The sequence below is a fragment of the Strongylocentrotus purpuratus genome, unplaced genomic scaffold, assembly GCF_000002235.5.
Source record: "Strongylocentrotus purpuratus isolate Spur 01 unplaced genomic scaffold, Spur_5.0 spur5_scaffold_1, whole genome shotgun sequence".
NCBI classification, from domain to species: domain Eukaryota; kingdom Metazoa; phylum Echinodermata; class Echinoidea; order Camarodonta; family Strongylocentrotidae; genus Strongylocentrotus; species Strongylocentrotus purpuratus.
The window spans coordinates 3966032-3981037 of NW_022145594.1; the positions used below are offsets into that span (position 1 = coordinate 3966032).

Below are 15006 nucleotides of genomic sequence, written 5' to 3' on the forward strand. Positions count from 1 at the left end.
TTCATCCCGTATTTGTCAAAACATATTCTTTCACATGATTGGTAATAAGAGCTTCCATTTCATTTTTTGAGAGGGGCGGCGTTTCCAAAACTGGTTTTTACCTTTAAGATACTGCAGATAATATCCGTTATTTTGTTCTCACCTGATACTCTGGAGCTGAAGGAGACACCCACCCCACAGACGTTGTTACGAGCCGCACCGATCTCCCCGGCGCAGCGCGTACCGTGACGATTCTGAGACTGTTTCCCGTCCTTTATCCTCATCTCTGGGGCAGGATTGTCATCGTTGGAGTTCAGATCCCAACTACCTTCTGCACACTGCACAAGTAAAACAAGCGATGAAACGATTTAAAACAAGCGAGGAAACGATGAAACAAGCGATAAAACAAGCGATGAAACGATAAAACAAGTGATGAAACAATAAAACATCTGGAGAATATAAAGTAATAATGATTTTCAGTATTCAAATTTGTAATCCTGTAATTACCCATGCACCAGATTACAAATGTATATCCACGAAATTGCTTACAATTTAGTATCCCAAGTGTCGATCTACATTATAAGGTATGCTGTATATACTAAAGGTAGTTTACAGCATCTGACTTGATTACTTAACAAAGTCTTAAGCTGATAATGTTTTATTTCTTCTTCACTTGTCTATTTTCTGTTACCCGGTAACTGCTGCAGGACTATTTTTATTCAATCCCATCTTGCATACACATACATGTACACTATGTAGTTGCAAACTTGCATTTGAAGTATTTCTTCAGTGTATATATATATGTACTTATCCAGATTAAGTACCAGTAACAGATTTGCTTGTTACCATGGTAACATCAGCTTCTCTGCATGTACACTGTACCCTATTCCTAGTGTTCCTCTCTGGAAACAGGGGACAAAATGTGTTTCTAATCCTGTTGCCCTGGGCATGGCTTACATCAAGTTCACAGCCATTGATTTGACAAGGTCAAAGAAATACTAGGCCTGTCTCCATCAGCTCGAGATTGCAAAATAGCGGGGGAATAATCCAGAAGTTACAAATCGCGTCTTTGTCTTCATCTTCATGGACCTGGAAACTTGAAGCTTGAGATATTTTGCTCAGCGTTCGCGCAAAGTGCGAGTCTTCGGGCTGGTTAAGATGCACCTGTCAAATAGTAGGCTATTTTGCCAAGTAGGGGGATATTTTGCAAACTAACCCAAGATATCTTGGGATGATTATCTTGACCAAATATCCCACTAATTTCAACTTTGGGCTGATGAAAGGCACATTAGCTGGATAATTTGCGATACTTGAAAATTTGAAATAGTGAGATATTTGGCAATCTCAAGCTGATGGAAACAGGCCTACTGCATCAAATTTCTGATTCTGTAATGAGCTCATTATATTTAGCGAAGTCTGACTAACAAATTTCATTGGAATGGAGAAAAAAGCAGAGCACAACCAAGTGCAGATGTACACATTTGGCTCTGGAATGCACCCAAAAGAGCTCTGATTTGTTTTTCTATTCAAAATGAATCAATGAATAAATGAACGAACAAACTAATAAAGAAAAAAACAAAGGGTGGGAAAATGAGAAAGAAAGAAGGAAAGAAAGAAGGAAGGAAAGAAAGAAAGGAGGAAAGAAAGAAAGGAGGAAAGAAAGAAGGAAAGAAAGAAAGAAAGAAGGAAAAAAGGAAAGAAAGAAAGCAAGAAAGAAGGAAAGAAAGAAAGAAGGAAAGAAGGAAGGAAAAAAGGAAAGAAAGAAGGAAAGAAAGAAGGAAAAAAGGAAAGAAAGAAAGCAAGAAAGAACGAAAGAACGAAAGAAAGAAAGAAGGAAAAAAGGAAAGAAAGCAAGAAAGAAGGAAAGAAAGAAAGAAGGAAAGAAGGAAAACAGGAAAGAAAGAAAGCAAGAAAGAAGGAAAGAAAGAAAGAAAGAAAGAAAGAAGGAAAAAAGGAAAGAAAGCAAGAAAGAAGGAAAGAAAGAAAGAAGGAAAGAAGGAAAAAAGGAAAGAAAGAAAGAAAGAAGGAAAGAAAGAAAGAAAGAAAGAAGGAAAAAGGAAAGAAAGAAAGCAAGAAAGAAGGAAAGAAAGAAAGAAAGAAAGAAGGAAAAAAGGAAAGAAAGAAAGCAAGAAAGAAGGAAAGAAAGAAAGAAAGAAGGAAAAAAGGAAAGAAAGCAAGAAAGAAGGAAAGAAAGAAAGAAAGAAAGAAGGAAAAAAAAGAAAGAAAGAAAGAAAGAAGGAAAGAAAGAAAGAAGGAAAGAAGGAAAAAAGGAAAGAAAGAAAGAAAGAAGGAAAGAAAGAAAGAAAGAAAGAAGGAAAAAAGGAAAGAAAGAAAGCAAGAAAGAAGGAAAAAAGGAAAGAAAGAAAGCAACAAAGAAGGAAAGAAAGAAAGCAAGAAAGAAGGAAAGAAGGAAAGAAAGAAAGGAGGGAAGAAGGAAAGAAAGAAAGAAAGAAGGAAGGAAAGAAAGAAGGAAAGAAAGAAAGCAAGAAGGAAAGAAAGGAAGGAGGAAGCAAATGAAAACACAGAAGATAAACAAATCAACAAGTAATTAAAAATATGGTTGTTTGGATAGTATCATGTATCGTGCCAACTGACAAAATAATTTAATTTGAGACTCAAGATTGTCTTTACATTTCATTTTTAGAACTTGGCAAGTCAATTGAAAAGTGACAGATGTAAGAACATGGACAAGTACATAGTGTAACATGCAGCAGGGGCAATAGCATGAATAGTAGCTACATGTACGCACGACTTGATTTGATTTTTTTAATTAATGTAATGCTTCCTGGGAGAAATTTCAATTATTGAAACACATTTGTGGCTTACACCCAGTAAATAAGATCGATTGATTATTCGATAGGTCAGAATGAATCAGGAGAGCTTGTGTATTTGTTTCTAGTCCATCGTGACTGTGCCATGGACCAGTGATGGTCTGGTGGTAGAGTTGCTGCCCGACAAGCAGTAGATGCAGACCTGTTCAAGTCCCGCTGGTTCCAAGATCTGTTCTGACTTTTTTTTCAATATAGAGCGATCAATCGATCTTATTTACTGGGTGTAAGCCACAAATGTTTCAATTGATTTGATTTGCTTGATAAATCAATGTATTAAGGATTTAATCCTAATGGCATTCAAAAGGATTTTGTTTTTTTGCAACAAGTAAAGTATGCAAAATGGATTCCAAGTATTTCAGTTCATTCATTAATAACTAGTTGATGAAATAACTTGTCACAATGTCCCCAGGAAAGAAACATTCATAAATTTGAATACACTGTTCTATGCCATAAAGTCTTGAGCCAAGTTTAAAGCTGTTTCTAAACTGAATAAATAGGGAGTACCTGTAGAAATAGCCCTGTGCAGAAAACTCTAACAAAATGCATTTATTGAGACATTTAAAAAATAATATTGAAAATACATGTAATTTGTTAATCTTCCCTTTTTATTTTTAAGACTAAGCACACAAAAAAACGGAAAATAAAATGAAAAAGCTATCAAAAGTTCTATTTGTTTTCTTGCATAAATTGTCGGGAAAATTGTGCTGACACAACTGAAGATCTTATCATCATATCGCTGCACTTGAAGACCTAGATGTAAGTAAATAGTGTACTTCAGTCAATCTAGATAGTTCTATTTGCAAAGTGACTATATTATCAGCTGAAATGGTCACTTTAAGGCAATGACACTTCAAGTTCAAACACACTAACACAGTTTTCTTTTCTTTTGTAAAAACACCCATCAGTTTCAATCACCACTCACTTGTGTTATATTGTTTTGTTCTCTCAATTTTTGTATAGCTTCTATGACTTTCAGGCAATTTTCGATCCAATGGAATTCACAATTCAATATCTCTCCTTTAAGATAAAGTGATGAAAACGAGGGCATACATTTGGAGCAGAGCACATGTACATGTAAATGCATGTTTCCACTGGGGCCTATATTTACATACAGTATCAGCAGAATTTACAAAGTCCTTTTAAAACAAGACTGTATACAGAGATGCCAACCTTCAACAAAAAAAAAGTATTCTTAAGAGCAAAAAACAGTATTTTTGGACAAAAAACAGTATTTTTGAAAAAATCTCTCAACTTAACATGTCGCCCAATCGAGCAGCTTAAAAAACCTGGCAGTACCACGTATACGTACCCGGATCGGAGCGCGACGTGCATACATTACATGTGGGTTGTTCGCAATGTGCGCAGTTTGGGGCCTGTATCACCATCCTGAGTGCATCTTTTGAAGATGTAGGTGCATAATACACTTACAACACAAAGCCCATGATCAGAAATTAAGAAAAACGTCACTAAAAAAAAAAATAAATAAATAAATAAATTTTTAAAAAAATATTTAAAAAATTAAAAAATTAAAAAATAAAAAAATGTAACAAAACATACAAAAAATGTACTGCCGTATTCATAGCGAAAAAAGAGAACAGTTGGCATCTCTGTGTACAACAGAATGGGACAGAATGCTAGGAAAAATTAACTTCTATGATTTAATACAACTCGATGGATCCTAATTAGACAGCCATACAGAAGAGAAAAAATAATAATCCAAATAATAATCCATACATAACATGTAAACAAATTTGTTCTCACATGAATTATGGATAATTATAGAATAGAACGGAACTGACCCACATTTTATGGATATAATATGTCTGAAACAGAATGCAGTACTTATCAAGGGAACAAGCTTGGCTACAAATCAAGGCAAAACTGGGCAGAAATAATAACAGGATTAACCATTAATCCTGTGAGGGATTAAACATCTCCTGGGAGATTAATATGGGACCATATTCCCTAGGCTTTACCAGGACATAATGTTTATTCACAATTTATGATTCATTGACTGCTATGCACTGTAATGCAGGTCACTGCCAATGTAATGTGGACCACATTTTGATTTCATTTAATCATTGTAATGCCTGACATACATGTACATGTAGGAGTACTTCACTTTCTTTTTCTTTTTACATGTAATTACTTCACTTATGAATTTTTGGCCACATTAAAAACTAATGAGCATCGATGGAAATGATAATTTCCAATGATACCGTTTCACTAAGTACTTCAATTATTGTTTACCGGTAAATGTAAAACTGAACAATTCCATGTTTAACTATTGGTTGATATGCTGTGAAGTGTGAAACAAATATTTGCAGATTTTTTTGTTTAAATTGTTTCAAGCTGACCTCATTATATACATTAAAACAAATAACTTAAATAATTATCAATGGAAGTGAAAATTTCTAATGATACTGTTTTCCTTCATTTTTTTTTAAATGTTTACTTCTTGGGTGATGGACCAGGAGGGTGTTTCAAATGACAAAAATCATTGACAAATCTGTTGATAACCAATCAGAAGCAAGGATTTCATTAGCTTATAACAAAAACTGTCATTTGTCACTGATGACAAGTTTTGTGAAACGCCCCCCTGAAGTGTGAAACAAATATTTTAATACAGAACCTTTTATAAATTGTGTCGAGCTGACCTTGTACATGTATGTATTGGTATGAAAGTACGATTTTACTGATCCTTTTTTTTATATTGTATCGAGCTGACCTCAATATGCATGTAGGCACTATTACTAAACATCCTTGGTTTCCTTTCAAAGATAAAAAGGTCTGAATTGACTCAAAGCTTTATAGGATATACCGGTAGTCATTAAATAGCGAGATCCTATCATTACTGAAAATACTAGTGACCTAAATAAACGTCAGAAAGAAGTTGCATGTACGTGTACTAGTCCTTGAATCACATCCGCAATGTGCAGTATGTGGAAATGGTCCTGGATACAGTACAGTCGTTTGGGGGAAAGTTACTTGTTCCTGTACAAAAGTTCATAAAAAGACCTACACATACTGTACATACATGTATGTACAGGAACAAGTGACTTCCCCCCAAATCCTGTTACATGACTGTACATACGTAGTACATATGTACATATGTAGGGACTATTCAATTTTAACATTTTTTGCGAGAGGAGGGATGTTTGATTTTTTAAAATTTGTAATTGTTTACTTATTTATTTAATGTTGTTCATTTAGTTCCTAAACTGCTATCCCTCCGTCCTGGTTTGTTGGTTTGTTTGCTTGCTTCTTTGTTTTTAAATTATTTGTTTATTGCTTTATTTTTATTTTCATTTTGTCAATTCCTGTCATTCAACTTCAGACAATGCTGCAATTTTGAAAGTCTTTCGGTTTAAACATTTTTCTCCTTTTGAACTACTGAAGCTTATCTGTTGGAATTTGATCTTCACACTCACATTGGACCTATGTATAAACTAATTATGTTTCATGCACTCACAATGCAATGCATTTCAATAAGATACCTACATTTACATATACATGTACATAGTGAAGACAATTTTTTCAAGATTGTTTCATTATTCTTTTCCAGAAAATTAAATTACACTTTAATAGGGGGTGTGCTAAAGGATTATTAAAATTCAATGTGCTCAATTAGCCAACTGCCCCATTTACTGGCATCTCCAACTTTTGCCAATTTGGCATCAACTAAAAAGGCAACAAAGTTATTTTAATTTCATAATGCACAAGATCCGTTGATACAGCACACATATGATTATTATCCACTTCTGGACCCCGTTTCATAAAACTTGTTATCAATACCGTAACAAGTTTCAACATCTGTTATAAAATACTGAAATTGTGGCATTTGATTAGCTGAGAGCAAATTTGTCATCAAAACTTTAATAGCATTTGTTATTGGTAACAAGTTTTATATAACAGGGCCCGGGTTTTACTATCCAAAACAACTGCTCCATCAAAGTTTTATAGAATTTATACAGGAAATTTTCTATTTGAGAGAATCAGTTGAAACTGCCCTTGTGGGGGGAAACAAAAAATCTTGACAAAAGGAATTTATCAATTTTTGAGGCACAAAATACAAGTATGTGTATATGTACACCTGTATAGGGTTATACCCTATCAAAAATGGTGGGTCTATTATATCAGGCCATTTGGGGGGTTTGGTCTGAACTTTGCTCTTTGTATAATGCTATTTTCCTCCTTTTTGTTGGCCCCTCATTCTCATAATTTGTTTGATGCTCTGTTGTTTATATTTATCTAGTGTAGCAATTCTTGTTTGGATGTGTCAATTCTTAAAAAGACATATTTCAGAAAAATATACCTGATGAAGTGTAAATGTATACATTGTATAACCCAAAAAATAAACAGTCAATATTTGTTTCATAAACCGCATTCCAAGTATCAATTCTTAAAAAGAGATATTTTAACGAAATATTTAAACAGTCAATATTTGTTTTATATACCGCATCCCATGTGTCAGTTCTTACAAAAAAGAGATATTTTAACAAACTATGCCAGATGAAGTGTATTTATTTGTAAACTCAAAGAAAATATACACACGCCAAAGAGCAATTGCGCATGTTTCATTGGGTATATCCAATGTCAACTTTACACGCAATCACTGCGTGCTTGCATTTGACGCGCAAGTAGAACCATGCCTGGTCAATATTTTTCACTATACTGCCCAGCAGTCAGTAGTGAATTTAATGCCTGCAGCTTTGACTGACCAATCAAAAGCCTAGAAATAAAATGCAGTATACAATATCAGAAGAGTATGAGGAACAGATACTTACATAATTTTCTGCAATGTCTTCATTAGTCCACTCCAACCCTGTATTAACAAATAAAGAAAATAATACAATTATTTAAAAAGTTCAGAGGCTCCTACAGCACAATGGGATTTGCCAAGAAGAGTGGGGTTTTGCTGTACAAGCTTCGCTCTGCATATGAATTGATTGACAGGGAGTCACAGATGTGTACATGTACATGTGTGTACATGTGCATTGTAGGTCGATCACAGAACCATGGACCTACTGATAGAACCATGGACCTACTGATAGAACCCTGTAATAGTACTGTTTGTTGGTCTATCCTCTTAAGATTGTTTCTTTTCTTCCCCCTCCCCCTTGGTCTCTTACTCATTCTTTGTGTGCCAAGCTCTTACAACTCATTGTAATTCACCTATTTAGCACCCTGTTTTGAAGACCTTTTCTCAAGTTTGCATTTAAAGGGACAATAGTTTGCAAACACAAAGCACTTATGAGTCATCAGGTTCAGGGTCTCTCAGTATAATAAAAAAAAAAAAAAAATGTTCAATTTAAACCAAAATATCATGTGTTAACCCTAATAAGGCCGGGGGGGGGGGGGGGGGGCATTATGGTATACTGTTTCTTTCGAACAAGTTCATTTTTTAATACAAAGGTGAACGGGAACGTTCTCAAAACAAAACAATAACACAAACACCACCAAATTGCCAAGTTTGATGTTCATTTTGATTGTGTATACATGTACACCTTGATAACAAATGGTACCTTGAAACCAATGTCGATGACAGAAACAGCTAACCTTGCCAAATTACACAAAATCTGCCAAGTTTTCACTGCAAAAAGCAAAATATAGATCATTCCATCATCGAAGAAAGAAGCAAGCCCTGGCCCATGACATTAAACCTAAATTGACTGAATTGTACATCAATTGGTAAACAACATCAGGAAACCGAGTACAAAGTTTCAGCAACCACAACTGTCCCTTTCCCTAAAATTGACAACTTTCAAATTCAACCTTAAATGGCAAACAAGGTAGACGAGCAGTAGATGTCGTCAACAAAAAAATCACTCATCGACACAAATTGGACCAAATTGTTGCTCGCATCCCTTGCCCCAATATTTGAGTCTGGGAGTGTTAGACTAACGCTTTACTGTAGCACATGAGAGACTGGAGAATTGTTTGGGGTAGAAGTTAGTCTCGTACATGTATAATGCATTCCAGACCCCGTCAACAATATATCTAGAGGGAAGCTTATTAAAAAAAGCTTTCAAATAAACCTTATATATACAAAAAATAAAATAATTCATGACAACACACAATAAATTCACCTTTAAGATCATAACATTTTCAGTTATGGGGCATTTTTGTTTGATGTACATGTATCATATGAAATTGTTTTTGTTTTGTTTTTCATTTGAGATTGAGAGTAATGCACAGATATGACAAGGAACCATTTACTTTAATAGTTGGTCATAGGAAGAAATGAAACCTACATTTTCAATGAAACAAATTAACAAAAGGTTTACTGGTATATTGAATAGGAAACATTGACAGCATTGCGCTTTTGCAATTATTAACCTACCATCATCGATGACCGCCACGGTGACCCCCAGCCCCGTGATGTTGTGCTCCCATATGCCTGTTACATTAATGTCCATACCAGCATTCTTTGAGTTGTGCTGTAAAAAGATATGAAACCAGAGAGAAAAAATAAGTTAAAAAGTTACAAATGATTACATGTACAACTTGTTTGTATGTGTGTTTGTTTTTAGTTCTGCATTATTTAACATAATAAAAAACAATATACAGTCCATGTACAAACTTGGTACAGTGTACATGTAGTGTACATACATACACTGTACAAACATATGTCAAAATGCTTATATAGTCATATCATATAATAAATTACTTAAATAATTATACTTTTCAAAAAACACATAGTTGACGATCATTTCAAATTTGAAATTTTTTGAGACCACCAACTTTAATAGGCTAGAGCTTGAACGTGGAGGAGGCCATTCTCTTTCAATCATATGATGTCCTAAAAATGTAGTATTAAGTTGTGTTTCTGTGTACATTGTACATGTACTTGATTCAAATCTGTTCAAACACACAAGCTCCAAATGTCAGCTCACAATCAACATTAACATGAGAAAAAGGGGATCAGGGGAACCAACAAGCACCGATTAGGCATTGGTTGCTAAATAGAGGGCGCAAGTAAGTACTGCAGTGGCTTCAATAAATGATGATGGACCCTACTGTTAATGCCGAGACTGAAAATCTCTCATGTTACTGTTGTATATTTATGACCAAACACCCAGGACTTGCCTGGTACATGTTGGATATATCCAAGCAGGGAGGTGGGAAAACATCCTGGGACATGAATGCATGATACTACATACCAACAAAGACCACTGACTCACCACCCACTGTTTCACCACATGCAGGCAAACCATCAATGGCCGGAAACAAATTAACATACTGTACATGTATATTCCTATGAGTGTACACAGCAAAACACTTACTAAGTTAGGAAAGAGATTAAGTGCCAGTTATTTTTACTTTTGTTTTGTACTTTGGGAGTTTTATTAATATTTAACAAAATTGTACTCTTTTTAATTCCAACTGGACTAAAAATACATCCTTCAGCAATGATTTTGACTTTTGAGTGTTCAATCTCTACCAGAATTCAGATTTCTAACCTCAACCCTTGATACACATCTTAAAGCCCATTTGTACTAGTGTACAGAAGGATAAGACCACCCTGCAAGGTCATTGGACGGGTGGTTATCTCATCAAATACGCTCTCAATTAACGTCACAAAAAGAGGATCATGGGGGACCAGCGGTCACCGATTAGGCATTGTTTGTTATAGAGGGCGCAAGTAGCTATAAGTAGTGCAGTGGTGCTTTAACCCTAACCTGAATCGACTAAACTTAATCCTAAACCTAACCCTTAACCTACCCTCAAAACACAAGTGCAATCCAATCGTACGTGACATGAAGATGAGTTCAAAATGCACTGCTCTTGCTATCAAAAAGCCCAAAGTATCTTTCTTCCAAATTTTCCTTGACAAAGAGTTCAGAAACCTTGAAAAAACACATGGTAAATTTGAGAAAATCCTTATGAAATTATGATTATAATGTACCGGTAAGCGTTTAAACCGTATACTTACTAAATGCCATTGATTTGGATATGATGGATCGGTAAAAACGAGCGACCTCTTAAATCTCCTTCGTATAGTCTGTTGATTGAACCATTCAATCATTGGATGTCTCGCGAGGGCCCGCTCAGCTTTCCCGCGAATCTTCCCCACCAAGTCTCTTTCCATGCTGCCATTTAATGCTTCATGGTAGCTTTCTGCCGCGAATAAATAATGCCCCATCAGTTCCCCGACCTGCCCGTAGTTTTTCAGACGTAGATCCTCTGCGATTACGTCAGCTAGCAGATCTACATGAGTCCTGTTCACATTTTTCCTGTGTGTCTGATGCTGTATCTTGACCGCCCAAGAGAGTGTCTCGTGTCCCAGCTCGTCTCGAGGGACGTTCGAAGAGTCCTGATCCAGTTGGTGGTTTGATCGGAAGTCCAGATAGAGGGCACCAGACGGATGCGCTAGCGCGATCCAGAATATAAAAACGGTGAGTTGGACCTGGAGCTGGACGAGCACGCAAGAGCACCGATAGTGCTCCCGTGTTCGCGTTATCTCCATAGTAGAGGTCGGCTGCCTTCAGGTTTGAAAAGCGCCCTCTGCGTAGACCACAGGATAGGGTCGTTGCTGCAGACCTGGGCACTGTGGGAGGCACGTCCCTTAGTGCACCGGGCAGCACAAAGATTGGTGGATGGAGGTACGGTGTTTGACACTGACATACAGTTGTTGTGATATGGAGGCAATTTGATTGAATGAATCCTTTCTCAATGTTTCTTGATATCTGCAGAAAAGAATAAAAGAAGGGAAATGATTCAAATGTATTCTACCAGTGAATGTGTGTATACAACAATACTTTATATGTACATGTACATGTACAATGTCATATTTATGTACTGGTACAGTCAAACCTGGTTTAGCGACAACCTGTATAGGAACACCACCTGCCCACAAAGACACAATTTTTGTTTGGTCCGGTATTAAAGCTTATCTGCCATAGTTTACAGGAGGGATTAGACCGCCCTACAAGGTCACTGGACAGTTGGTTATCTCATCAACTTAGCTGTCACTTAACATAAGAAAAAGAGGATCATGGGGGACCAATGGTCACCGATTAGGCATTGTTTGTTATATAGAGGGCACAAGTACATGTAGCTACAAGTAGTGCAGAGGGCCTTTAAAGGATTTAGTCAACTGTACCTCTTTTTTTCTCCATTACCTTTCTCCCTCTCTCTCTTCGTTCACATCTCACTTCTTCGTCCCTTTCCCTATTTTATTTCTTTTCCACTCTCAATCTCACTCTCCATCTCTCTTTCCTATTTCCTTCCCTTTCACTTTTATTTTCACTATGAGCTGAACTTCAATGGCGTACAATCAACATGTAGATCATACAGTACTACATCTTCCTCCACTAATCTCTTTCACCGTTTGTAGTGTTGTTTTTAGGCCTGCTTCTGATGTCTCCTTACATCCTGGTTTCGGTTTCTAGAGCAATATTGACTGAATGCTGCTGCAGTAGTGCTGATCGTCACTGCACAATTGCCTATAAATCCTGATACATGTACAGTACATGTATTTGACACGTGACGTACATGTACTGTAGTATCCCATTAAAATAGTGAGCTTCAGTGTACATGTACTTTTGAGGTCGCTTTTGACTGTATTTTAAAGGTAAAGACCAGTATTGGAAATGCCCCAATTTCAAAAAATGAAATGGAAGCTCTCATTACCAATCATGTGAAAGAATATGTTTTGACTAATACATGATGATAAAAAAATTGCCGGGAAACCACCTACTAATTCATATATTTGGTAAATTTGTTTCTCTCATGGTCTGTGACAGATATAGGGTAGTCCCATATACATCTTTCTGTGTATAGTGCTTGTAACTTTACAAAGAATGGGCCAAATTTCTTATCATTTTGATAATTCCAGAACCTTGCAGATGCTAGATGCTAGATGATCAACCTTTTCTGATCGATTCCACAACGTTTCGTTCACAATGCAATCGCATGACCAGAACTGGTCTTTACCTTTAACAAGAGAAGGATTCAAATCTAAACGTTGTACATGTATGTGATGATGGTCTTCAAGGGAAGCATACATGTACGTACATGTACATGCACACATGGCATACTATTTAACCAAAATAGAACAAGTCATTCCAAATGTTATGATGACGGTGGCAACCGTGGCATAGAGTTCTCGTATGATACAGTTTTGTACTATGCGGGTTCAAGTCCCGCCGCAGCACTAATGTCCTTTGACAAGTCATTGATCTACATTTGCCACTCTCCACCCAGGTGTTAAATGGATACCCGGTAGGATGCGAAAGCTAAAGCAAGTGTGCGCATGTAAAAATGACGCCTGGCTGGAATACTCCCCAGGGAGTGGAGAATGTGCATACATTGTGTGCGGGTAAGCCTGAATCCAATGACCGGGGTAATAATATACTTATCTGTAAAGCGCTTTGTGAGGGCCTCCGGTCCTGAAAAGCGCTATATAAGAACGAGCTATTATTATTATTATCTGTATCCCAGAGTGTACATGAGATATTCATATCCTCACAACAAAAGACAACAATAACAGTTAACACACCATCAAATTGCTTAAACAACATTTCTTCCACAACATATACATGTATGTACTGTAGTTACAAGAACAAAAGATTGCATTAAAAATATAATTGGATTTCTAAGTGACAATGATTTCGCCTGACTGACTATTTTGTTGTAGCTCTTCTAAAGTAAACTACCAGTATTCCTTTAATGGTGGTCAGCGCATCACGCATCATTCTTTATCGATGCAAAGCAGCCCTTTATGCTTTTGTACTCTCGTACAGCATCATGAAAATTAAAATTAATTTTAATTCAAGGTTGAAGCAACAGACCGAAATTCCCTCAACAGTCTGTTGGTATTAATTATCTTGATTCAAATGAGGAGGAGGTGGGAGGAATCATTACAATATGATGGCTGCACATTATGCAATCATTAGCAGTGGGTGGATCTGGGATTCTCTCGCATGCGGGAACAAGTTCACAACTCTGAACATTTTGTGAAACACAACAAAAAAAATCCTCAGGTTTTTGGAGTGCTACATGTATTTAAAGAGAAGGTTGAGTTCTGGGAAGAGGTGAAAAATAATTTGTGAGCATTATCATTCTTATTATGCAAGTGTGGAAGAACATCAGTAAAGACATGTTCCCTGAAAAGCATGGCTCTTCAAATGCCTTCATATTCTAAATATGTCATGTAACATCGTAAAACTCGGGGGTAGGATTTTTACGCCACGTGTTCGTGTAGTCCCATATACATCTTTCTGTGTACAGTGTTTGTAACTTTACCAAGACTTGGCCAAATTTCTTATCATTTTGATGATTCCAGAACCTTGCAATACACACAAAGTCTTATATGCTAGATGATCCACCTTTTCTAGTCGATTCCACACCGTTTCTTTCAAAATGCAATCGCATGACCAGAACTCAACTTCATCTTTAAGGGAGTTCTTGACAAACAAAGAACTCCTGACAAGGATATGCTTCTGTTGTGTGTGATCATTGCCCATATCCTGGCTCTGAGACCTACAATGCACGAACACAGTGTACTATGCTTCAGTTGTATACATGTAAATAAACAGCCCTGGGGGGGTGTTTCATAAAGCTGTGTGTAAAGTTACAAAGGACTTTACAGATAATTTGAATACAAGGAGACAAAGGGGATGCCCAAAATTTTCCCTGAAATTTCAACAAAGTGTGACTGTACATGTATTGCCCATAATCTCAAATAAATTGTAGCCAAAATTACACTTTTCATTAAATTGTTTTGTTAATAATGATAAGGTTAATCTTCATCTGCATAATTCCACTTTAGCTTCTGCAATCGAAAAGATATGAGAATCCCATTTACATATAGCTCTTCATATTCAAGTCATTCGTAAAGTCATGCGTAACTTTACGCACAGCTTTTATATGAAACACCCCCCAGGACAAAGTACAAATTAATCTACTGTACTTACATGTACAAGCCTGTTATAAAACATTAGATCTGAAACAACTATCAGTATCAGACATTATACTGGACTCTATGCGCACATAATGTACGTGTACATGTTCATGTGTATTGTATTTTACTTCTACATGTAGATGAGCATGTACTGTACTGTACATATGTACATGTACATATGTAAATGTGTATGCATTGCACAAGTACATTAATATAGGGCCAGTATACAATTTAGTTTCCTGGCATATATCTATAAAATATTAGGATTGTATGATCAATAAAATTCAG

General features: G+C 36.3%; 1 protein-coding gene across 4 annotated transcripts in view; it reads right to left on the minus strand.

The window, feature by feature from the left end:
• The window catches only part of LOC585040 (proprotein convertase subtilisin/kexin type 7), a 45249-nt gene that overhangs the window by 19756 nt on the left and 10487 nt on the right, over positions 1-15006 (minus strand). For all 4 annotated transcript variants that reach the window (XR_004062574.1, XM_030977528.1, XM_030977527.1 and 1 more), the window contains exons 2-5: positions 10747-11500; positions 9154-9250; positions 7598-7635; positions 143-317 (exon numbers count right to left, since the gene is read on the minus strand). Coding sequence is in view for 3 of the 4 variants with exons in the window: in XM_030977528.1 (XP_030833388.1) it covers positions 143-317; positions 7598-7635; positions 9154-9250; positions 10747-11280 (844 nt within the window). In the remaining variant the exon portion in view is untranslated. The remainder of the gene's footprint in view (positions 1-142; positions 318-7597; positions 7636-9153; positions 9251-10746; positions 11501-15006) is intronic.